Source organism: Pholis gunnellus (assembly GCF_910591455.1).
Source record: "Pholis gunnellus genome assembly, chromosome: 7".
In the NCBI taxonomy this organism is placed as follows: Eukaryota; Metazoa; Chordata; class Actinopteri; order Perciformes; family Pholidae; genus Pholis; species Pholis gunnellus.
The window spans coordinates 3,467,552-3,491,550 of record NC_136533.1 but is presented as its reverse complement, the minus strand read 5'-3'; the positions used below and the strand labels follow the sequence as shown (position 1 = coordinate 3,491,550).

General features: G+C 40.9%; 1 protein-coding gene across 2 annotated transcripts in view; it reads right to left on the bottom strand.

The window, feature by feature from the left end:
• Positions 1 to 5,040: 5,040 nt before the first annotated feature.
• Positions 5,041 to 23,999, bottom strand: part of kitlga (kit ligand a) — a 32,497-nt gene continuing 13,538 nt past the window's right edge. For both annotated transcript variants that reach the window (XM_079163840.1, XM_079163841.1), the window contains exons 3-11: positions 17,399 to 17,509; positions 16,559 to 16,615; positions 15,948 to 16,100; positions 15,276 to 15,456; positions 12,046 to 12,102; positions 10,923 to 11,014; positions 10,568 to 10,677; positions 9,588 to 9,656; positions 5,041 to 9,481 (exon numbers count right to left, since the gene is read on the bottom strand). In XM_079163840.1, coding sequence (XP_079019966.1) covers positions 9,626 to 9,656; positions 10,568 to 10,677; positions 10,923 to 11,014; positions 12,046 to 12,102; positions 15,276 to 15,456; positions 15,948 to 16,100; positions 16,559 to 16,615; positions 17,399 to 17,509 — 792 coding nt within the window. In that variant the 3' untranslated portion in view covers positions 5,041 to 9,481; positions 9,588 to 9,625. The remainder of the gene's footprint in view (positions 9,482 to 9,587; positions 9,657 to 10,567; positions 10,678 to 10,922; positions 11,015 to 12,045; positions 12,103 to 15,275; positions 15,457 to 15,947; positions 16,101 to 16,558; positions 16,616 to 17,398; positions 17,510 to 23,999) is intronic.

The window sequence follows — 23,999 nt, the reverse complement described above, 5'->3', positions numbered from 1 at the left end:
AGGACTGATTTGTGAACTATAACGGTGTTTCCAATCAATTGTCAAGCCAAATTTTAAGTGACCTTTTGCAAAAATAGAAGAAATGTGAACTGGCCATGTTTTGGGATTTCCATAGAATCGACTGGTTTGGAGCCGTAGACTGTGCATCAGAAGTGGATGTAGTCGTCGTGACGTCACTCATTGGTTTGTGGACTGCAGCTTTGAAGTCTCGAGTTTGATATTTTAAAAGTCGCCAACTTGGTTTTTGGCCGTCGCCATGTTGTTTTTTGCAGGCAGTGAACGGAAGGGACTATATTTGGACTGCGGAGGAGTGATGTAGAGACGCCGTATTGTAGCGGTAGCGACATGTCAATCACAGTAAGCATACTCCACTTTATGGTCTATTTTACTCGAACTGGACCATAGGTTACTAAATGAACATCATGCTGTATTGAAGAAGACTTGAAACTAGAGATTGAGACCATAAACTCATGTTTACAATGTTTACTGAGGTAATAAATCAAGAGAGAAGTAGAGTCATTTTCTCATAGACTTCTATACAACCAGAGGAGTCGCCCCCTGGTGGCCATTATAGAGAATGCAGCTTTAAGTCACTTCAGCATTGGCTTCACTTTTCAGAACCGGAGGTTGCCGCCTGTTTGGACCTAATAAACTTGGCTACAACGTAGTTTGGTCAGAAGTTGGCGCTACAGGCTTGCACGGCTATAATACGACACTAAACAAAGTAGAAGAAGAAGTAGAGTTTGGTCAGCCTGATCAGTCATGTGAGTTCATTCTGCCAGAAATCTCCTCAGGTTTAGGAAACAAATTATTATTTTAAGACTCAAACTCTCTTTGTGTTGGTGTGGTTTGGTGAGATTTGACTGGATGTGACCAAACACATCACCAACCGTCATCTGATTTTGATTCATTATTACATGGAAGTAAGTGCCATCATCCTTGTTTAAAACAAAAAATACAGAAATGTCTCTTGTGAAATACTAATAACTAAATAACTTTGGCAGAAATGTGTGTTCATCGAGGATCACAAGAAGGCTTTTTTCCCCTCTTCCTACCTCTGTAAGCTTCGCATTAAACCGATCTATCTACGGGACACACGCATAAATTATTTTTATGACAGTCAATGTCACAGATATTGACAGTTATTTGGCCACAGTTCTGCAGTTCTTCAAAAAAAATACATACCTTTGATTTGATTACACATTTCTGTATTATACATTAGGACCACGTAAACACTTGAGTCCGAGCAGTGTGACAATGTCTCATTGTGTATACAATCCATTTGTCCATAATGTTGTTAGCTACCACTCCACAGTTGCACCGCTTGTTGTTATTTCTGTTTACGACCCACAGTTAAATCCTTTTCCAGTGACTCCGTTTGAACTGCTGTCAGAGAGAGAGAGTCATTTGCTCTTAATTATTGTTAGAACTCTTATCTAAACCAGAACCGGTGGAGAAACACGAGGCACATTTGTCTTTGAATGAGACAAACCACAAACAGTCCCCCCCCCCAAAAAAAAGAAACAAACCCCCTTTTTGAACTCGCATCCAAGTCGCATTCATGAGCACATGAGGGACAGATCTATCAAGAGCACTCACACAAAGAGACAACACACTGTGGTCCAAGGTCAGCTGGCTTGCAGTCACGAAAAACAAAAAAAGAGGTTTGGTTGCCTAACGATTTTTCCTTCAACAATTTGTGCAGCTGGGAGCCGTCTGAGGGGAAGCATGAAAGAGCGGAAGCTCCTGGCTGTGAGGTGGAAACCAAAAATTCCCAGATCGCTGCGGTCCGGTCTGCTTTTCTAGAAGCCCACGAACGCAGAGATTCATGAAGCACTATGTTTTCATTTTCATGCACGAATTCTTGTTCATACACCTGTTGCCATGGATACTAGCTCTCTTATTTCATCAATCATTTTCTGTCTCAAATTTCTGGTGATATAATCTGCAGTATTTTAATTATTATCACTCCAGGCTGAAGTTGGGGGCGACCGTGGCTCATTGGGCCAAGGTCGGTGGTTTGATCCTTGGCTGCTACGTGTCCCTGAGCAAGGCACTGAACCCCTAACTGCAGCCCACTGTTCCCTGTATACAGGGATGGGTCAAAGGCAGAGGCCAATTTCCCCCTTACTACTACTACTACTACTACTACTACTACTACTACTACTACTACTATATTAACATAGTATAATAACAATAACATTGTTCTCATTCTTCCTTCCCTTTTTATTTCTTTTTTTTGCTGCGCTTCCTTGTTCTGTTTCGTCGCAACCCTGACCTCCTGACCCTTGAATCTTTAATCAGCCTCCTCATATAGCACCGGGGGAAAAACCAAAGTCATGGAGCTGCGGCCGCTGCCAGGACGTAATTATTAAAGAGCAATCGAATCACTCATGGTCATGGGAGTGCCCTTTGAACCAATCATTTGTTCTGTGAGATTCTCTAAACTGGAACGGCGTGATGTAGGAGGACCTGTGTGACCCTGGGAAACATTTGAGCCACAGACACGCCACCGGCTCCGGTCAGTCAACTTGTTTATGTCACGTCGCACACAGCAAAAGGGTTGCTTCACTGTGCTATTCACAACACCACAATTGCTCATTCATCTATAGATGTCTGTGAACAATGGACTTTTGGCGGACTTCCTGTTGTTTCCTGATAGCAAAGACGAAATCGTCACATTAGTCCGTGTGATGCATGTCCTTGGCATCCACAAAACAGTTGATAAACCAAATCTATGGAAATCCAAAAGCACCGGCCAAGTAAAACAAACACATGAGTCTGAATATTCAGCCCAGTCGCCGAGAAGAAATGTTGGCATTGTACGTTTCTTTAAACCACTGACAGTTTTTTTTTTTTTTATATGACCATTTTTGCATTCGGGCTGAGCAAGTGACGTTTACATTACATTTGGGCATTTTCTCCAAAACAAAAACTTGCAGCACTATATGAGTTTTGAGTTTTTGCACCATCTTAGTGATAATTCGATCTTCTGTTCTCTCATTCACTTGCCCCATAACAACCCTCTTGAAAATCCATTGATTGTACTGTATTAGCATAACATAAGCTGAGGAATGCATTGGTGCAAGCTAGAACAGAAACAATCCTCTTTTATCTAGAAAATTCATGATGGAAAAAGCACAACTGAACAGGATTTGGGATTAAATATATATATATATATATATTTTTTTTTTTCCCAACACTACTAAGGGTTTCCTTTGTATAGACTTAAACAGTTGATACTGTTGACAATCACGAGAAAAGTGAGACCTGTTAGTTTGGAACACTGGTTGTTATGTTGTTCAGACTGAACATGATGAAAGAAAGGTCCATCATTACGCCCATTAGCTCTTTACGGACTTGTACAGAAACTTGCATTTATATAGTGCCTCTTTTGTGTTTTTCATGTACCCAGTTCAGACACACATTTACACATTGGTGGCAGACGAGGTGCCAACCTGCTGGTCAGGATCTAATCTTATCATTCACACACTCTCAGCCACACTCATGCACAGTTTTCGGTTAAGTTACGCTCAACTTCCTCTACCCAAGAGAGCTTCGTGAGAGTTCTGTGTAATATGGCTCCTACCATCAAAGCATGCAGGGTTGTTGACTTCTTCGATTTTTTCGAAGGACGACGTTAACAACCTTTTACTTGCAGCAGCACCAGCAGAGTAGCCTCCCAAAGCCAGACAACAACTAAGACGCTCAAGCACAATTTACTCAGAATTAGATTTGGTGGATAGTTCAGATCGATTTAGAACGTTTTATCAACGCATAAGCTATTTTTCTTAACTGCTTTGATACACGCTGCAGGTCGGTAGTAGGGCTGCACGATTATGGCCAAAATCATAATCGCGATTATTTTGATCAATATTGAGATCACGATTATTTATCACGATTATTCATTAATGACCAGTTACCGGACCTTAGATGCTTGGCGCTCTCCTGCTACTCGCAGGAGAGCGACTGTTGCATCGAGCAGAACACCGCTGTGCGCGATACAGAGAGCAGGGGAATTGTAAACGCGTGACCATGTAGTGACAGACGTGACATGCTGGCATGTAAATAAATTAAGCACAAGTACTCATCCTTCAAGCTCCCGTCTCTCTACTCTTCTACTTCTACAGGGTGCGGGCATGACAGCTCTCATCTCATTCGCCCCCTGGTGGTTGGCTGACTGTTAATTGAGGAAGCGCTTGATTTGATATGTAGCAGAGCACGCATTTTAAAAGTCAATATCGCAGACGATCATGCTCATTTAATCGTGGCAGCCAAAATCGTGATCGCGATTAAAATTTGATTACTTGTGCAGCCCTAGTCGGTAGCTCCAATGAATTTGTTTCATTTGTTTTCTTCTTTTTCGTGTTCATAACTAATGGCATATGACAGAATACATTCATCCACATCTGAAAAGGAAGCACGGGGATTAAGTGCAGCGGACTTTGAGACCATCACTGCCCGCGGCCGACAAATAGGCCGAACCTGCCGGACAAAACGGCACCAAACTGCCTTTAGGAGGAGAGCCGAGTTGGAAGCTAAGCTAACCCAACTAGGACCAGAGGCTACTCCACTACCCAGTCTACTGCTGTTTGTATGATGTTCTGCTGCAGAAAAATAAGATGGATAAAAACAGAGGGAGGTCTGACTGACTGTTGTTAAAAAAAAAGAAGTTATCCTGTGACTTCTTTTTTTTTTTTTACTAAAATCAATTTACACCTCCATGATAATGTAAGTTACAAAACAACAAATGCATTTGATTTAGTACTAACATGTGGCAAACTAAACTAAACATAATGTTAATGTGCATTAAAAAAAAAGTCAAATCAGGCCACCACTGGTTGGACTGGGTTTGCCTTCAAATGGCTACAAACATGCAGTTTGTTGCCCACCTGTCACAGGTAACTGCAGGGTAATTAGTGTCACCATTCAAGCTCAGCTTCTTTGCCCAAATCAAATGTCTGAAAATTTGATTCCCTGCTCATGGGCCCACTTTTCAAAAAAAGACGCACAGAGAACAAAAACACGAAAACAATAAAGAACAGTTGAATACGTGTACTTTATTCATATCTCATATATGTTTCTTTACATTTATACAAAAATACAGAAAACAGTAGAGTTTTCACCCAGAATACCAACCGGGCAATAATTACATTTGCTTTTTGGCACCCAGACTTATTTCCTGCCTAGAGCCATTTGATTCACCCTCTGAAGTGGGATGGATTGGATCCCTCGAGCCCGAAAGCCCTGTTCAGGATGTAGCGCTGCTCACTCTCAGACCACACAACAACCCACATAGGAACAGTATTTAAGGGCAGTCATTCTCTCGACTAATGCATGAAATTGCTTGGATTCTGGCTTCCATGCATCAGACATACGGACGGTTTGAGGCTCTCGCATAGACAGGAAAATGGGAGACCATGTCGTTTTTTTTTTTTTTTTCTTGTTCACAGCTTAGACCTGTTGCAGCTCATGATATTCATATACTATGTATAAAAAAAAATTACTTTTGACGGAGTATACCTTTTGTTTGTTAGTTAGTTTGGTTGTGGCTAGACTAGCCTGTCAGAATACTGGGGACTACGCGTCATAGTCTTCATGTAGAAAAGCCAAACCTAAAGCTGAACGAAGTGAAAGTCTCAGGTCTAGACTGCCATAGATAATATGCTCCAATATTGTTCAAAAATGCATTTTTGAATAGAAATAATTGTCTAAAAGCTTTTAAATTACAGTACGTTACCACACCACTAATTTCAGAGATTCCTGCTAAAAGTGTCGTTGTTGTGGACTATATTAACACCAATGTGGTATACTTTTTATACCACAGAATCTAAACTGCCATAGAGAATATGGCACAGTTAATAATGTCGCCAATAGGGTGCCCCTCAAAAATGCATTTTTGATTGAATAAAATCATTTTGCAGTTCAAAACAACGAACAATACTTTACCACACCAAAACAATCCCAGCTATCGATGCTGAAAGGTACTGTTGCTCTGAACTATATGAAAACCAATGTGGTATACTTTTTATCTTTTTCTTTTCAAACACAGATTCAATTTTGCACTAAATACTCCTCCTAAGACCCAAATACACATGAAACAAGCAGTTGAACTGTTTCCTAAAGGTTACAAAGGGTAAAATGGAAAGAAATGTCACAACCACTGCAGTTTACTCTGCCGATAAGAGTTTTCACATATCCGAATCACAACGGAGCACAGGTCAAGTCAACTAAACTGTTATGAGTTTTTAAAAAAAGAAGAGAGAGAGAGAGAGAGAGAGAGATTGGGGAACATATCTGTTGGGGTACTTTAGTGAGATTATTCTAATCTGCCCTGTAGTCACCTCACCACTTTCTGCTACCACACAGAAACAGAGGCTTTTCTTTTTTACATCAACACACGGAGTCAATCACACTCATTAAACAAGGCACAAAACCAAAAATGGACATGGTACAATGTAAGACCACAAACATGATAGAAATATTTAAACTAGATCTAGAAACAGATGTTTGTGTCCTGCCACTTTGTCGCGGTCATCTACCCGCAGCAGGGCGGCCTGATGGGAAAGGTCACAGCCAGCGTGCCCTGTTCACACTCCTACCCCTTTACTGATCGTCATACGCCACATCTTGATACCTATAATCCATTATGGGCCTACTTTACTTTGGGCATGGCTTTGTGGGAGTCAACCCGTTTGACATGGCAAGCCGTTTGAACATTTATTAGCTAGACTGGATGTTCATTCGTGATATCTGCAACATCATTTTGCTTGCTCAAAGCTCTACTTCCAACACATCGTCGCACCAATGCCTCAAATAACGCAGCTTGGTCAGTGACACTAATCTCCAAACAACAATGTACATGCATTTTTCTTTTTTTTTTTTTAAATCAACTTCCATCTTCACAGGAAGTTTAGGGTTAGGCAAAAAAAGGCTTATAACTTGACTGATGACGGACACATCATGTTAACTTTAATTTCGTCGGTCCTCTAACAGCGCTCTCCTGAAACTAAGTCCCGTCTTTGTTGCAGACCTGCAACTGAATTTTGGAAGTATGTCCTCTTTTTAAAAAAAAAATATTTACTTGATTTGATTTGCCTTACCCTGTAAAGCACATGGAATTGCCTCGTTGTATTTAATGTGTATACAAATAAAGTTGCCTTGCCAAGATGTAACTCAGATATCTACAATTTAATTCTGAGAAGTCATAATTCCAGTTTAAGACAACTTTAATTGCCCTCAATTCAGGGTATGTTATGTGATCGTAAGGGCTACTGAAGTGGAGATTTGTCGCACAGAATCTATAGAAATTAGAATTGATAGAAAATGGACTTTAAAGCTATGTATGCAAGATTCACAATGAGCCATTATCTCACTGTAACTTCAAGCGAATTTAGGATAAATCCATAGCGTGAAGTAAAATAAACACCTAAATGTGTATTTTCTATTTTTTTTCTCTACTACTCTAAAAGAAGACGTAAAATAGCCAGTGCATGAAAAACTATGTTTTTGCTTGTCTCCCTTTTAAAAGCGGTCATGTTGAATCCGGAGACTCAAACTTAGCGAATAAAAGTTTAAACGGCTTGCCATAGTTTCAATGTCTTTGAACCCGTTGCCTTTCACCACACAGCTCTGATAAGATCTGTTATCACTGAGACGAGCCCCCTCAGCGCCCAACTTATCAGAACTGAGAGTGCATAAAGGAACGGAGGCGGGGAGCGGCACATTGACTTCATACCGGAATGAGCCTGAAGGCGTCTTCAGCTGTTATCGCTAGATACTTGTGGATTGAACAACCTTACGCCAACGGTTTGGATTTGACTACCAGTAAATAATTTCCTGCCCTTGGATCTCTGCACACCGGAGAGAAACAGTGCACCTTCTTTAACAGTGTGTTATGGCGCAACTTTAAGGCAAAATTGATATTTAGGTCTGCACGGCATTCCCATGTGGGCGAGCTCTGTGGATTGTGAAAACAACTCAGGTTCATGTCAGTAAAATTTCACAAACAGTGGTATCATCCTTCAGCACTTCATTAGCATTTGAATCTTGATGAATGCACTAACTAGCTTTGTCAGATTATCTGCAATGTGTCATATTATGCAAAGCACAACACTGATACTGGACAAAGGCAAAAGTAGTAAGAACAGATCAAACCATATGAGTGGACAGTCCAAGCTAATGGGGTGGATTTGCGAGTACATTTGGTCATGGAGTGAACAGTCAGGAATTGATAGGTTTTAAAAAATGTTATATTATTATAGCATTTGTATAATCACTCTTATTATTTCGCTCTCTTTATACAAATTTTCAATTTAGTTTATTTTTCTTTCATCAATGAATGGTCATCACACATCTCTGTAACAGTTTTTTGCTTCGCAAGCATAAAAGGTGAGATAATTCAAATAAAGGCATTATAGAGGTATCATTAACCCGTTGTTGTCTTACATGCTTTCTGAAAAAAAAAAAATGAAAATAAATCCTGGATCCACAGAAGTCATCCCTGATACTCGTTAGCAGAATGTCATTGCAGATTTCAATGGTCTAAATGTAAGTTAGTCAAAGCAGCATATTGTTGTATATATGCGTTTTGTTCTCCATATTATCCATTCACGCGACCTAAATCACCCGAGTCATATATACCATATATAACAGCAACAACATCGTACGAGGAAATGTAACTTGTTCAGGAATGTGGGGGGCTTTTTAGGGGGGGGGGGGGATGGGGAATACGATGTGTTAGTATAAAGATTGTTCCTTAAATGTGACCCATTAGTAGCGGTGCTCTTAAATGATTGCTTGAAACATCTCAGTTGTAATCAACAGCAGCAGCTCAGTGCTGCCACCAATAAATAAATACATCATACACCCCCGTGGGTACATGCCTAAACCAGACAACGTGACTACAAGTTGGAACTACAATGTTTAACATTATATTCTTGAGGGAAACCCCGGACTCAGAGGAAACCGTAGAGCTGTTGAAGACCTGGTTAGCGTGAGGGTCACCGGAGGTAGCAATTCATGCCTCAGTTCATACAGGAGGTGACCAGTGTCAGTCACTCTCTGCACCGCTGGTTTGGAGATGAACCACAGGCAGACTGTTGCAACGTGCTGAAGGAGCGAGTGGGTGGGGGTCCTCCCCCAAAGAGTTCATGGAGCAGCAGGTTCTGGTGGACGATTCGCAGGAGCCAGAGAGAGTCCAGTTGGGGAGTGAGGGGGGGGGCGGTTAAGCTCTGCTTAAATCTTAGTCTTTGTCAGAAGCACGGGGTTAATGCAGTCTTACAAGAAAGGCAAGCTTATCCATATGGTAGCAGGCGTGGTTCCTCCAGATGAATCTTGGTCACGGCAACTGTGACCGTTAATCTGGAGAGCAGTCAAAAACAAGCCGTTTACCTTCTGCGTTCGCGCTATGGAATTCAGCTTCATTGTTTTTTTTTCCTCATCACCCTCTGGACACCAACAGGGGGAAAAGAGTAGAGCCCTGTGAGAGAGAAACGTGTGTGGAGAGAGGTTTCAGAGCTCAGCTGCCAGGTTAGGATTTAAGCTAGATTTGCTTTTGATTTTCAAAATGGTACGTGAAATCTCACCAATTAACGCTGAAGGACATCAAAGGGTAGCAGCGTCATTACACTATTTCGATGACGTTCAACATGTTTCTGTAATTGGACAGAAAAAGAAATGTCAAGACAGTGAACTTCACTTCCCACACGGCTGATTAATCAGCAAAGACTCTTTCAAATCTCAGGGTCAGAAGCTCTCGTTTCTCTGCTTCATTGATCTGCTTGTGAATCCGTATAAAATAAAACTTGGCAAGGACAAAATCAATAGAATGAAGAGATCAGTTCTGTTCCGGCAGGTATCGATAAATCTACAAAAACAGGTATATTATTATTATGTCAACAGCCAAAGCCAGAGTGACATATGAATACATTAAGACTGCTTTCTAAATTCTAAGCAGATACAGGGCTAGAGTAGCCTGCTGGGGAGCCCCCGGTGCTATAATGTGATGTGGGCCCCCTTTAAAAGGCGTGCAACTGGAATTGAGTATGTAAGTTGGGGGACTCAAAAGAGACAGAATACGAAAAAGGAGGGTCCAAATTGAAGCAGCAGAGGCCGAAATATCCTTAGTCTTGATCCCTAGTATGGGTCAAGTTCGAAGGAAGTGCAGGATACATCAATTCCCATGATGCAACAGAGTACCATATTAATTTAGGCTCCCTCCTGTCTGCTGAATGGCCTCTTTTTTCCAAATCTTTTCCTTTTTCTCTGCGATGCAGGCTTTTTGTTAAAAATGTTATCAAGCTCAAATTTGATGAAGCCTCAAGCCCACACGCCCTGATGACATCCTCTGGGTTGTTCTGGATATATCCACTGCTTGAAGAGCGCACAGTTGTACTATTGAAATAAAGTCTACACTGCATATCCGTCATATCATTCTTCTTCTGATCAAGCTGTCATTCACGTGGTTATGTGCTAGCTTTTAACTCCTGTTTTAATGTTATTACATATTTATCTAAACATTACTCTACAGGACCAATCGGATCGATGTCAAAGAGAAATGGCTCACTTTTCTGATATTTCAGCATCTAGTGGAGGTGCAGTCGCTTCTGTTCCTGTGAAGAGTCCACCTTCTGCAGGATTCTGTTGCAGATTCCCCTCGTTCCTACATGATCGGACCTGTTTTAGGAAATAACTGTTAACGCCAAAATTCCAAGTCTTGAAATCAGTTCCGGCTAAAATCAAGATAACTCAGATCTACAAAGTCTGCACATCCTCTGCAGATAGTTGAAAGGCTGACGCCAGCTCGTCATAAATTCAATGGAACAAAGCGGTATCTCCCGACAATAAAACAGGCCAGTAACAACCCAGGAGTGCCTCGGGAAAGGAAACAGCTTAGTGACAGGGGTAAAAGGTCAGCTCACCTTCCACACAAGCAGGAATACGAGAGCTAGGAGTGGAATGAACAGTAAGGAGAGAAGGCTTCGCTCCACCACATCAGTCAGGGTTCCAAAATCTGGGACATAAAAACAAAACCGGGGAAAAAAACAAAACATCACTTCCTCCCCTCTGACTCTTTAAATTGTTAGTAACAAATCATAATGCAAGAGGTTTTGAAAATAGTTGTTATCCCTTGACAATAATTAGACCCAAACATGTAAGATTGGAGATTTTGGGGTTGTTTTAACCTCATTCTAGTGTCACTTTCATTGTTCATCTAACTTTTAATGTCTATATTTCCACTATTGGTGCGAAGTTTTAATCAGCGGACAGTGGACCATCAGCATCAAAAACCTTTTCCACATCACAATTGTATAACGATTTTATTGCACGCGGCAATAAAACCGTTTCTGATTCCGATTGTGTTTCTATGAAACTCATGTTGGCATGGTTGGCGTCCATAAATGGTTCGGATTTCACAAAACCACGCCGGTGAGCACGCGTGTTAAGCTCAGATTTGAGTTGAGCGCGGAAAACCTTCAGCACATCAACGTGAAAAAAAGAGTTGTATTGGTGTCAAACTAAAAAGGCTTACATCATTTAAACATTTAAGAGAAAGAATGTCAAACCGTGTCAAATGAAATCAATTCGGCCACAAAAAAATACTTCAATGAATCATATCTTTCATCAGCCATCTTCCATTTCACGAGACAAAGGGCTCGGCTGAGCCACCATTATGTTATTCTAACCACTTCACAGTATTCTGAAATTTCATTAAGCATACAGTTTTTTGTTTCTATGTAAATAATTCACATTATTTAAAAGAAAAAACATTTGGCAAATTGCAAGGGCCTCAACAAGGTGGGTCGAGGAAAGCCAGACAAGATAAGAAATGAGACATACAGTGAGGAGGAATTGGCCCCGCAGAGCGCCATTACTCAAGTGACAGCAGCTCCGTGGGCAATGGGCTGACTTTGCTGTAGAAAGTGGCAAAATACTGTCGCCGGCAAAAGCTGCCGCTTTGACACACCAGCTGGACTGGTTTTTGCCACCAGAACACAGACCTGACACTTGACTTGTCTGAAATGCTGAGAATTGCAAACTTACGTGGTTTACAGCTTGTTGTTTCACACTCTGTGTCTTTACTGCTGGACGGTGGCGATACTGGGGGGGGGGAGGGAAGAGATGGGTTAGTGATTGCCGTATGGTGAAAACATTTCATTGTCAGGTGCTAAAAAGTCAAGTCAACACTGCCGTTTTACCCCCCCCATCCCCACACACACACACACACAAAACATCTAATCCGACCACTCGGTCCAAGCTCTTGGGAAGATTGGAAGATTGCTCTGTAATCAACACGTACACAATCAGGTTTCGGCCCTTTTCTTCCCTCTTCACTTGCGCTACCTGGGGACACCTTCCCTCAGTCCTGTGACTCAGCCGTGTCTCAATGGGCCGTCTAAGCCCGGAGACCGTTTTCAGTTTTTATCTTGCAAAGTTCTTGTGAAGAGATAATGGTTCCTGGACTGAAAGCTTCTCGGAGCGGCCACCAGAGATCTGTCCTAAATGGAGCCCGTTCACAATAGACCAAAGAGGGTGGCGGGGGTTTAACAGGGTGAGGTCAACTGGAATGTGGCTGGTTTGAATTTGTAGACCGGCTCATAAATAATGAGAGGGAAGTGTGACCTAAATCGTCAACTCGGACAATAAAACACTTGAAAACATATTACATTCCTACCAATAGTTCCCTCTTAGTGCTACACCCTGGAACTTAAAACCCTAAAAGAGTTGGTTAACTCCAAAAGAACACATGTTGTCATTAGCATCAGATTGCTGAGGATTTGACATTGATATCCCCATCTGTCATGTGTCTCATCTCACCTCGGTGTAAACACATTTTCTTGGAATGACTTTGTTCCAAAGAAACGCTCCCTAACAACCCGTATACAGTGAGGTAACAGATACACAACTGTCAGCATAGTGAGACGCACCAATAATCAGTAACATCATATGGGACTTTTGTGACCGTTTGACATGTATACTCAAGGCTCCTGCAGCTCCATGGAAAATGATGAGTTCCTGCTGGTAATAATGTGACATGTTGCGCAAATGTTCCCAGAATTATTTTTTAAACCTTCGCAAATCACATGTAGAATGTCTTGTTGGCAGCCATTCAAACGATCTTATCTTTCTCCTGACAGGTTCTTCACGGGCCAGTTCATTCTAAACCCATCTGAACTGTAACTCACTGTCTCGCAGACATAGTCTTAGCGGATTGTGAGATCATCATTTATGTGAAAAAAAACACAGCAGTTCTTTCCCAAAACGGGGCTCCATCCCATCCCACTTATCGGCACCATGTAGATGCAATGTTGATGTTGAGTCTCCGCCCCTCCCATGCCACATGAGGAGAGAAATCCACACTCAAGAGTCTCTGCCAGAGAAAGCTTGGACTGACTGTTATCTTATACCAGTCTTGTTATTTTATTGTAGCATCCCATGGCTTACATCAAACACCAGATGGGCTCAGTGTATGGTTCATTGTGGGGATGAAACATGTCAAATAACTAGGTTAACGCCTAAGATTTGCCGGTTTTATAGGTTATGTCGGAGCTTTTCTCCCAGAGTCAGAAATCCCAGCTGTGTCTTATTTTTTTTCTTTTAACCATAAGCTTGTCTCAGTCAACCTCCCCCCCACCCACCCCTCCCCCTTTGCTCAAATAAAACGTCTGCACAGTTTAGAGCTGAGAATAAACCAAAAGTGATCAAACGTGCAAATGAACAAGCATCTATGAATCCAAACTGGCACGTTTTATACATTAAAGTTGGAAAATATGTATAAAAGTTCTGCCGTGTGCCTAGTAAAGCCCTCAGTGAAAAGATCTAGGCAGTGAAAATTATCTGCAGCTGATTCTGGAAGAGGCCATGGGGTTAATAGTGGCGCCAGCAACAAACTTCCTCTCCCCAGGTTGCAGTCACCAACAAGTCTGCAACTTAATCCATCCATCCATAAACAAAGCTGCAAGGACACAGAAGAGCTGCAAGTAACGGCAATTTAATCGTTCTTAAAAAGGTAGCAACTTCCTTGCTTTGTCCAACCAACAGTCCAAAATGTTTTAGCATTGATTTAAAACTGAAAAAGCAAATTCTTATATTATATATTGTCAAAACTGTTGATTTTCAGTTTGTAACTAGAAGTACAGTTACAACGGCCACCAGTGCACGCTATCATGACGGGTCCAAGTTACTTACTGCCTCTTTTATGTTTGCAAAGCACAACTGCTTGCTCAGCTTGACAGCTTGGACAGATTTTGCATCTAAACTAGCTACCGTACTATCTCTACACACGTCGGCTATCGGTCTGACGACGGGGTTCCGGTGTAGCCAGCGGATATCTGGGCCAAGACTTACTTTACCTGCATTCAACCAAAGACTGCTAACAGGTCAAAACTATACAGATACTGTTCATCATATTGTCTCGTCATATGATCAAATAAGAGATTTAACATTGGACAACACCAACATACATATTACCCAGAAATCATCTTTGTGGTTGGGCGATATGGAGAAAATCAGAAATTACAATATCTTTCGATATTGTAGAGTTGACTACTACAAATAATAGGACCGCTAGAACAGGCTGGTAAATTAAGAATAGTACATCCCTTTACTGTAGTGCAGCCTTTAAAACATGGAAAAGACCAACACTTAAGTCATGTTAAAATCCATATCCTAAAAAACAATAAAAAAAAAAAAATATTATGAGGGGGATAGTTCTGCCTTTTTGAGGCATTGATAGCAAATGGCGTAATTTTTTATTTGACGTGAGGTCATTTTTGAAGACAGAGGTTTTTCTGAGGTAGTAATCCGAATCTCTCCCAAGGGCACTTTGTCTGTCCAACACATTGTTGTGGGGCCCACTCTCTTTACAGGCCCCCCACCCCCACTCTAGGGGCTACCATTGCGGAACATCTATATTTACTCCCCTGGTTGATTGATTTACAATTTTTACAGTGAATATCCCCAAAAGTATCTCGTCATAGTCATTAAAAGTGACTGGATTGATGTATGACTAAATATTTGTTGTCTTGCATGCAGTGGCCAAATTGCACAATGAAAATGATTCAGTGATTACGGATATTAAATGATTGATCATCATTGATGTCATAACCAGATGCATACCAAGAGACACACAAACCTGCTGTACTTCTGTGATGTCACACCTCAAGTTGAAGGTAAGTTTTGTCCGACATGCAAAGTCGCCAAACTACAAAGTCTGTTAACAAGCACAAAGAGCAGGCCAACATATGTAAATACTGCATATAATAAACATTTACCAGTTAAATATCCTTCTGTTGTTGCTGTGTATGGTGTTGTGGGACAGGGAGAAGGATCACAGTCATCTGAATCTTCTTTATTCTGTGCAGCTATAAGGAAGTCTTTGACGAAGTCAAAGTACCGCACTGTCTGCCACCTCTCTTCCCTGTAGTGGCACTCAAAATCATACATGATCGGCTCCTGCAAAGACACCGGTCAAACAAAGAGACGTTCCAACATTAGTCACATCTTCTACATATGATAACAAAAACTCAACAACAGGTTCTTCAACTGTAGGGTCATCATTGTGTGTAAGGGCTGACATTATAGTAGTGTAGGGTATATGCAGGTATATAGGAGAACAGTGTAACCAACTATCAGCGAAAGAGCCTTTGGAATATATGGACGGAAAACATTTATAAAACGGTGCTGAAACAGGGTTTTAAAACAAACGTATTGGTGTGGATGTAGTCTCAGCCTCATAAAGCCAAAGTCTGTGTATTTGCCCTGCAGGGGATCTATTGAACTTAAGACACTAACACTGTTACCTCTCGCTGCTGAAAAGGACGACAATTTATGGATTTCAGCTTTTGATATTTTTCTCAAAGCAAAACTTTGCAACAACAACAGACTATGTTTTCCCTCTGTTATTGGACACGTTTAATAGCGGTACGACCACAATATGAACTTACCACAGACCCCATGTTGAGCCGCAGTTCTTGGAACATTTGGATGAATATGCTAATATCTTTTCTGTTGGATGAAATGTTTCCAAACTTATGTGCTAAACCTTTTAAACTCTCCTCCAAGTAGAAGACGTTTAATTTTACCCAACACATCCCTCCCTGGAAGAAGAAGAGCAGAGATATTGAAATTATTGAGCAATTATTGTATCATCATTAAATACATACAGTGTGCTAATCAGGTTTACCAAAACACCAACAAGGAAGCTCTGAATAGACTGCATATCCACCAAAGTCTAATAATCCTCCCAGTCAGATGCTACTTTTACAGTCAAGACTCCACTTGGCAGATGACTCAATATTTACACTGTACATTCGTTATAAGGTCACCCAAAGTTTGGCGTCAAGGTGTAGCTGAGGAAAAGGGAACCAGAGGTTTCTTGTGTGTAAAGTTTGTGTCAGTATGAATAATGGTGAGGACATCTGCTCATTTGCAAATTCAAAGGTTTCTACTGTAAGTTAAAAAATTGGCAGCGTGAAAATACTAAATTTAACTCAGTAGATTTTGGAAATGTATTATTCCCTATGATTTACTGTGAGCGGATGCCACAGTATCTTACCTCTTCTTTTGGAACGTAGTGTACAGGAATTTTGTAATCTTTAGGAATATTTTGTCTCTGTAAAAAGAAGAAAAAAATTACACATTAAATTGCAGCCAAATTGCATTTAACTTCTAAATAACAGCAGACCTGAGTTCAGAATTAAAAGAACTTCAAATAAATAATAATCTTAACTTAATACACCTGCAAATAAATTGTGCAGCATGTGGACAAACAGTCACTTATTCTTTGCCAGAACAGGACGAATACTTTCATTTGGAGAGCTAAATGCAAAGCAAGTTTGCTTCCCACTTTCTCCTGTTTACATTTATTAAAAGGCAGAATGATTAGGATTTTCCTAAAAAACAATGTATGAACTCACACAAAAATAATCCCTCTCAATCATCACTTATGACCCACTAGAAGTCCGGGACATTTCTGCACACAACGACCTCTATACAAATAAAGCAATTAGGTGCCAGATTGTGAGCAAGTATCCAAGAGGAATCTACAAAAATCACACAGTGCCTCAGAAATGCAACTATTGGGAAATGTAAAGCAGACAAAGCTAATTCTAATACGAGAGTAAATCTGGGGTTGGCAACCAACAAATCCTACTCATTGTGCCTTCAAGTTGATTTTCTCTTCTTCTTGTCGAGATGTTTTTGAGCTCCCTAACCTTTTGACCTTTATTCATGTAAACTTTGCCAATAAAGTAGATGGCAAGAATATGGATTTTTACATTAAATATCCTTCTAGATACAGAATTGATTTAATAGCGACAGAAATGATTATGATCTGATAATTACTCATTGTATGGTAAAGCGATAGTGTTATAATGAATTACAGCATTGTTCTTACCAAAATAGAGAGTCTAGAGATGTCATCTGTCACTGGGTTGACGTCAAATTTACTTGAATGTACCCCAAGCGTGATGAACAGCAGTATATGGACACAGACACGTATCCAAATCTGCAGATTAAACACAACACAAGACAAACACAAGATGTTTTGACAATTAGTCGCATCCTCTCAATATAATAAATAACAACATATGACACGATTGCATCTCCTTTAGATGATAATCAGCTCATTGTGACCGGCATGTTGGATACACTGTGAGGTTACTCAAATGGCTTATGAATACATGACAATTCCTTTGAAGCAAATCATCCAGCGTGCAAAGACAAAGCGGCTCATTGTACACCATGTAGTCTGTCCTGACTGCAACGTAAACACATACGGATCAATATGCTACAATATGCTTATGGCGGGAGGGTCAAACAACACAGGACTTTCAACCAAGAGACATGCATTCGTGTCCCAAAGTGTCATTTTTTGGGACATGTTTCTTATGTTACGTTGTTTACATTTGACTTAGTTAGATTTAGGAAACACATTAAAGTTGTGCTTAAAATAAGTATGTAAACTATGTGCTTTTGTTGCCTTAACCCAACTGCAGCTGTTTCGCAGTAATGACGTGGCGTAAAATGACACGCGAAAAAGCATAAAACGCATCGTCATGACACTGGAAATTTCCCTAAAATGTCCGGCTACCTGTACGCCTTTACGATGTCGAAATCACAGACAGAGCAGAAATTTGCAAATTTAGCAAGTGACGTTTCAACTCACCAACAGGTTTGTATAACTCTCGGCCACACCTAACAGCTATTGGTCTTCCCAAACCACCTGACCACATTTACTGGCTGACATTATACAGAATAGCAGCAGTGACTTGCACAGACATTATGAGGTGCTCTTGCACTAACCTCAAAAAAAGAGGGCAACCATGTAATCTAGCATGATTCAACAGTCAAAACCGTAATGGTCGTAACTGAAGAGTTATCTTGCATGAAGCCCACTGCCTGTATGGTAAATGGACTTTGGTCGGAAGGCGCTATACAAGTGCATGTCATTCACCCATTCACACACTAATGACAGGGGCTACCATGCAAGGTGCTACCGTCCATTAGGACTAAAAGAGCACTCACCCATTCACACACCGTAGGCACAGCCCTCGGGGAAATTTCGGGGTTAGGTGTCTTGCCCAAGGACATGGACGAACCACCGATCTATTTATTAAAGGATGACCCGCTCTACCACTAAGCCACAGTCGCCAGTTAGCTGAGATTGATAGCATCATTTAAGGCAATATTGCGCGACTTGATGCAAATGCAACAAACTGCTCATTGTTCTGAAGAATATGTGGAGATTTGTATTCATATCCCATTCATAGTTAATGATTTAAATGGACTTTGAACAGAAAAGATAAAAGAATGTTATCATGTCTGGGTTCCGCTGAGACATAACTTTTAAAGTAGTTTCTTTTTTCACCAAGCCAGCAATAAACAGCAATTTTATAGCAATTTAGAGGAGTAGGCATGATTAAAAAAGAAGTTTGAGTCCACTGGCTCATTGACTCTGATGAAGACACACTAGTATTTCACAAGCAAGCAGAATGTCATATCACGCCAGCATTGTAAAAGAAGGCAAGTGACTTATCAGTATTGTCTTGGTTATGGACCAACCTTCAGATCAGTGTCTGTCCTAAATTACTGTTAAAGATTAAAAGTCTGTAGCAAATAACAGACCATCTATCCATGTTTGTGCTCTGTTTTAGTGCATTGATGCCACAGGAAAAGACTGTTCCAAGATAGACACTTTAAACTGTAACGTGCACCAATGGAAGTTTTCAATGTGAAGACTTAATAGCCTTTTTTTTATTATTTTATTTTTATAGCAGACATTTTGACTTGACATAGCAAGAAAAAAAAAAGCTAATTGTTACTATTAAGATTGGCTTCATTGCACTCAAGTGTCCCAGTGAGGCATGACAGTAAACCAGCATGAACACCACCAGGATGCTGAAACGGAAGCAGCTGAATGGAATTCAGACATTATTTCTTGGATTCAAGACCTGTGCTGTCCTTGCTGTGACATGTCGAAATGGTTTCTCTGTTAAGGGCATTTGGTATTTTAAGTAGGAATTCTGAGCTGGGTAACAAAGAGTGCGAACTGCTTTTCCAGACGTGGGTCTGATTATAGACGGTATGAAGGCAGGTCCCACTCGGTTTTAAGTGGTCAGATCAGCAGTTTTAAAGCTGTTTTTAGCTGCTGTCATGCAGCTGGCTCCTCAGCAGACCTTTAGGCCGTGAGAAAGGTAAACTTCAAATAACTGACATGTCATGTTGCAACACGGCGTTGTTGTGACACGCAGGTAGATACAGAACTATTCAACTTCAAAAACACCTTCAGGGACATGATGTGTGTGTGTGAGATTTCAGATTTTACTTGTAAAAATGAAGACATCAACATGATCTGGGTGTCAAGGTCTGCATGTTCATTGTCGAGCAATCGGACACATTTTGCTCTACCACCAGCATTGCCCGGGGAGAGAAGATGTAGTGATTTGTCTACAACTCATCAGATCTTAAGGGCGGTATCAGTTTGACAGTTACAGCATGATTACTCTTTTGTCATGTTACTAGTCGCCAGGTCTTAAAAGCGGTCAATAAGCAAATGAGTATTAAAAGGAACAGTGAATTTCAGTTGGCATTTATATACTTACAGAACTAACGGCCCGGTAGGTAGTATGCTGTAATCCATCGCTGTGGTTACACTTGTCTTTTCAATGCATCTTTTGTGCTTGGATGTGTGTCCACGCTTGACACTTCAATGCGACCTGCTTGATCGGATACATTTCCTGGTCAAAGTAGTGGCTGTAAAACCTTTTCCTATAGATTTTCACGATAAAAGTCCCCCGTTTTTTTTTTTTGCTGCTTACTCTTCTTTCCCGCGGTATCAGTAAACATATTTAATTGAAGAATAGACGCTAACAAAACTCTGCTTATTCAGTGAATAAACACGTCATTTCCTTTAAATTCTTCCCAGTAAAACTCCCGCAGTATCAGTAAACGTGTTGTATTGAGGAATAGCTACTAATGTGCTACGGGGGCAACCGTAGCACGTGGGGTAGAGAGGGTTGGCGGTTCGATCCTCGGTTACTACATGTGCTGTGCCGAAGTGTCCCTGAATAAGACACTGAACCTCTAACTGCTCCCCGGGCGCTTCTCAGGGGCAGCCCGCTGCTTCCTATATTCTAGGGATGGGTCAAATGCAGAGAACAAATTTCCCCACTGCGGGACTAATAAATGATTCTTTAATCTTTAATAAAGCTCCACTAAATCAGTGATAAACACAAGTCCTATTAATTCTTCACAATAGAAGTCCCCTGTTATTTTTGCTGCTTACTCTTACTCCCGTCACTTGTTTTGCAGCTAACAAAGTTCCGCTAATTTGGTAACAAACAAAGTTTCCGATCTTGACAAAAGTTGCGTTGAAAAGACAAGCGTTACCACGGCCTACGATAGTGTCTTAGAGTGTCTTTGGTAGCCGTCCTGTTCTGAAAGGTTAAAAGATGTGCAAGATGGGTGGTGCAGTTTTGAATGAAGCTGAATGAAAATGTAAAAAATAAAAAAAAGTTATTCTGTGCAACCTTTGACCACTAGCAACACTATGAAGCAATGTTTTCACGAGTGGCTCCCTGTTTTGATTGTATCGTGCATGAGGACAATATTGCAAAAGCAATTACTGACAGTTGATGATGATGCAAATGTGGTAATGCACCAACAAAAGGCAGTGACGAAGACTGCTGGATGTAAACAATGCACAGATTAAAAAGTGTTTTCAAAAATCAGCTTTGCCGTCGTTCTATGAGGAAGAAAATGAAACTCAGCACAGTTAAATGTGTTGTACATAATGCCTTTTAAGGAAGCATGGAATGAAAACAAAACTTGTTTTTTTACAAGGAAACTGCAACTTTAAGATGAGGTATTACCGTACATTAACAAGTGCCATTCAGTTGGGTGACCTCTTTCCTCTTCTCTGTACCAGTCTGACCATATTATGCAATGGGACTGCAATTCTCCTCTAAATAGAGATTAGGGCCAGCCAGGGCCTAACCCAAAAACAATTCAGCAACCTTGAAAGTGAACCTCCTCGTTGGCGAACAAAGCTTTAGAGTGTTACACAAAGAGGGATAACATTATAATAGTGAGCTGAGCCACGTCTAATCTTCAGGCACCTCAACCAGTACAACAGCATTTCATTCTGCAGTTTATTCAAGAAGGGTTTTATGACCATGCTTGTGCTTTTTGCAGCAGCTTCTCATTCACAGTTACATTCGTACTTTTTTTTCAACACAGTCAACACTTTCCCTGCCAGTTTGGGCCATTTAGATCAGTCATTGTCAAATCTTCAAGGCAGATTCCGCCTCCCACCTTCCTCCTGCTACTGTACATTTGGTCAAACGAAGCCACAACAGGAAGAGAATGGAACAGTGATCCATCAACAGCAGGAAAAGGCCGAAGGAAAAAAGCAGCATTTAAAAGCGCAGATGGAACGTAATTCAATTCCACCGAGCTTCTGCTGCTCACCAAAATGAATCGTCTCTCAATGGCAGACAGGGACAATGAGGGATTAGCAAAAGACAAATGCGTGGGGTATCTTGTAATTCATCAGGTACACGTCACCCTCCTGCATGTCATGAATCACATGTGTACAGGACACAGTGGACAGAATCAGAGAAGCTCCAGATACAACAAGAGTAGGCCGCTTAAGGTCCAGGATTTTCTGTTAAGCAAAGCAAAACCACCAGAAATCTGTAACAAATTTCAACAGATTCCGGTACTTTGTCTTCTCCAAAACATACTTTGAACTTATTGTAATTTAAAGACTTCCAAACTCGAACAGTCACAAACAAACCTCAAGTGAGATCCCAACTCGCTGACACTTCATGCCTCTTGATAGTTTCTCTGCCTCTGACTGGATGTTTTGGTGTCCTTTAAAGCTGACTGGTGCTTCCTCACTGCATCAGCAGTCAGGAACTGTGCAATATCAAAGTGTCCAATATATGGGAGCTTGTTACAGATCCATGGAAGCCTTATGGACAGAACTATTCCACGTGGTTTCTTCATGGGATCTCACACTCCAAATTTTGTGTCTCAGTTCAACGAGTTAAAATACTTCTTTTGTTTTTGTCTTAAGTTGGGTGCAGGTTTACACTTTAGAAAAAGCCACCAGATAGAAACAAAGCACCAGACTGGATGCTTATTTCATAGCTATAGTATCTGGTTTCACTGAATGGGAATTTATATCAACACCGGCATTACCTGGTTTCACCTCTGCAAAGTTTGTTTGAAGGATGATTCAGTAGGTGGTGGCCAACACAGACAACAAATGAAATGATATCCTATATAGACTGGCTGGAAAATCACATCAAATCACTGAAAGACAATAATAACAACCATGTAATTAGGTTTGGACAGAATCCAGTGCAGAAGGACTCCTGTAATCTTGAATGTATATGCCCAAAAACCAACGAAGAAGAGCAGTCACTCAGAAAACCTGTTATGTATGTTGTGAGCATTGCCACTCGCTTACAGTGTGATCCTGTTTACAACATTTCACATGTGGGTCCCACACTGTCAGACTGTTTTCTTTCACTTTTGTAGAAAACATGTTGAACAAAACCACATGCAAACCGATGACATCCCTCTCAACATGTGCTGAGAGTATGGAGAGTAAAGCCAGTGAAGGGGGGGGTAACATGTTCTGCACACATGTGCACTCTCCATGCTGAGAGCAGCTGTAAGTAGCTAGCGCAGCTATTCGCGGCCATTATTCTTTTAAAACTCATGGTCATCCCTGTGGCTTTTTTTTTTGTGAGAGCAAGTAGGGCCAAGTAAACACTGCAGTATACACAGCAGGACGTGATGTGTGAATGACGACGCAGAGATCGACCCACATTCCCCGGGTCTTTACGAGACAGATTCACAACCCATGAAACAAGCCAGCTGAAAGCTACTAACGTTAGAGGAGCCACTGGTTCTGAAGACAAGTCGGGGGTTCAAATTTCACCGGGGCTGTCGGTGCTGACAAGTTGTGAAGTGTCATTCTGAAACATGAAAAGATTTTCGGAAAATGTGGTGGGAAGATAGTTAGCTAGTTTTAGTTCACATGATATTATGAAAGACCTGACCTAAAATGGATGAGAGGAAATGTTAAGAACGGCGTTATAACAGGTGCATCATTTTATGTTTTTCTACATTGTTGAATTTAACTATTATGTATTATTTTTTATTATTATTTACTCTTTACTGACGTAGTTGATTATGGCATCGATGCTGACCTAGGGTTATAGCTAAAAAATGTCTAATGGCAGGAGTCCCAGATCTGGATTCCCAACACAGTATAATTAATCGTTTATTTGCTCCAAGGCTGATTTGTATTCCAGGTTTTATGGAAATCCATTAATACTTTTCTGAGAGGTTGACAGACGAACTGAGGGCCAGAACTATAAACTGTTTATTGGATTTAACAACTTGTATCGACACTCAATGTACTCCTCAGGAAGTTGTTTGTCAATCTCCTTTGGTGTTTCTCACCGGAGGTTCAAGAGCAG